At 41.4% G+C, this 1,723-nt stretch overlaps 1 protein-coding gene across 1 annotated transcript; it reads right to left on the bottom strand.

Moving 5' to 3' along the window:
- Positions 1-425: 425 nt before the first annotated feature.
- On the bottom strand, positions 426-1,373 carry LOC140508692 (olfactory receptor 52H1-like). The gene has a single exon (XM_072616580.1). It carries the CDS (start codon positions 1,371-1,373, stop codon positions 426-428), a length of 948 nt encoding a protein of 315 aa, XP_072472681.1.
- Between the last annotated feature and the right edge of the window lie 350 nt (positions 1,374-1,723).

Below are 1,723 nucleotides of genomic sequence, written 5' to 3' on the forward strand. Positions count from 1 at the left end.
GCTCATATTCTCTGAAACTAAAGAGAAAGTGATTATAAATTCTCCTTTCATTCAAATAAATTTTGCTTCATATATGTAATAATGTGAGTTTGCTATATTTCGTTTTTTCTACTCTGCCTGCTGATTTATTCTCAAACACGTCTTTCAAAAACACTTATATCTAAATGATAAGGAAAAGAGAGAGGCTATTCCAATCACTGATTTTGATTTCAGCAAGCCAGAAGTTTCACAATACATGCTACTCAAGCACAAATAGTGTTTTTCTTGGTTACAGATAGTCTTGATCCCTTGAGAATAAATCACCTTTCCCAATTTCCTTCTTATTTTTTTTACTGTATTCTTTTTAGGGAAAATGCCAAAAAATGAATTTTCTTTTAAGGATTTCCCCACCTCCTATGAGTTCCCTTTTGCAATAGTGTGAGATGTCACTGTGTCCCCTTAGGAAAACATAGGAGGAGAATCTTCTCACGAATTTGCTTGGTCTTCACTCCATAGACAATGGGGTTGAGAGCTGGTGGAATGGCAACATAAAAGTTGGCAAATAGGATAAGGACTTGATGTGGGACATTATGTCCAAAGCGATGGGCAAGAATGGAGAAGAAGGCTGGAATGTAGAACATGAGGATAACACAGATGTGAGACCCACAGGTTCCAAGAGCCTTCTGGCGAGCTCCATGAGAAGGAAGGCGAAAGACTGTGCTCAGTATAATGGTGTAAGAGACAGCAATAAGGACAATGTCAGAGACTACAGTCATGAGGGGCACAGCAAAACCATACCATATGTTAATGGAGATGTCAGCACAGGAGAGTCGAGCCACACCTATGTGTTCACAGTATGTATGAGGGATGACAAGTGTCCTGCAGAAAGGCAGTTGCTTTAGCAAGAAAACAACTGGAAAGAGAACACAAAAGCTCCTGACAACGATTCCCACCATAATTTTGATGATGACCTGGTGGGTCAGGATGGTGGTATATCTCAGTGGGGAGCATATAGCCACATAGCGGTCATATGCCATTACCATTAGTATTGCAGAATCCAAAATAAAGCTGAAATGAAGAAAGAACATCTGGGTGAGGCAGCCTGAGAAGGTGATTTTCTTGTCACCAAACCAGAAGTTACTGAGGAGTTTGGGCACCGTGGTAGATGACAGAATCAGATCTGTTTGGGCCAGCATAGAGAGAAAAAGGAACATGGGCTCATGGAGGCTGCGCTCCATGGCAATGAGGTACAGCAGGAGAGAGTTACCCGCAATGGCCACAACGTAGATGGCACAGAAAGGAATCGCAATCCATATGTGGAACTTCTCAAGTCCTGGGATCCCCACTAGGGTAAAGGAGCTGGGGCTGTAGCTGCTTAGGTTGAATGTGCCCATCTCCTGACGATTCCTGAAGAGGTGATTCTTGGGTCCTGAAGAGAAGGCAAAAGCCAAAATTAATGATGATGGCTCTGAGTAATGTGCCAGTGTCAAATTTCTGTGTTCTTGGAGGCCTCTTCCACAGCGCAAAGGATTCTGCATGGCGTTGTACACTGAAAAACTAACAACTCAGTGTTAACCAGAGCATTTTGAAGGCAGAGTAGAATAGACAGAGGGCATTTTGTGTCCCAGCAGAGGAAACATGTGCTAAATTAAATAATTGGAGTCATTGCTACACAATACAAATATGTAGATGTATATATACATATTTTATGTGTAACATATGTAAAATTATAGTCACAGATGTA

This window comes from Notamacropus eugenii, chromosome 5 (assembly GCF_028372415.1).
Source record: "Notamacropus eugenii isolate mMacEug1 chromosome 5, mMacEug1.pri_v2, whole genome shotgun sequence".
Taxonomy (NCBI): Eukaryota; Metazoa; Chordata; class Mammalia; order Diprotodontia; family Macropodidae; genus Notamacropus; species Notamacropus eugenii.

What these genes read in the sequence shown, in the direction of transcription:
- LOC140508692 (XM_072616580.1), bottom strand. Translation starts at nt 1,373, where the DNA reads ATGGGCACATTCAACCTAAGCAGCTACAGCCCCAGCTCCTTTACCCTA.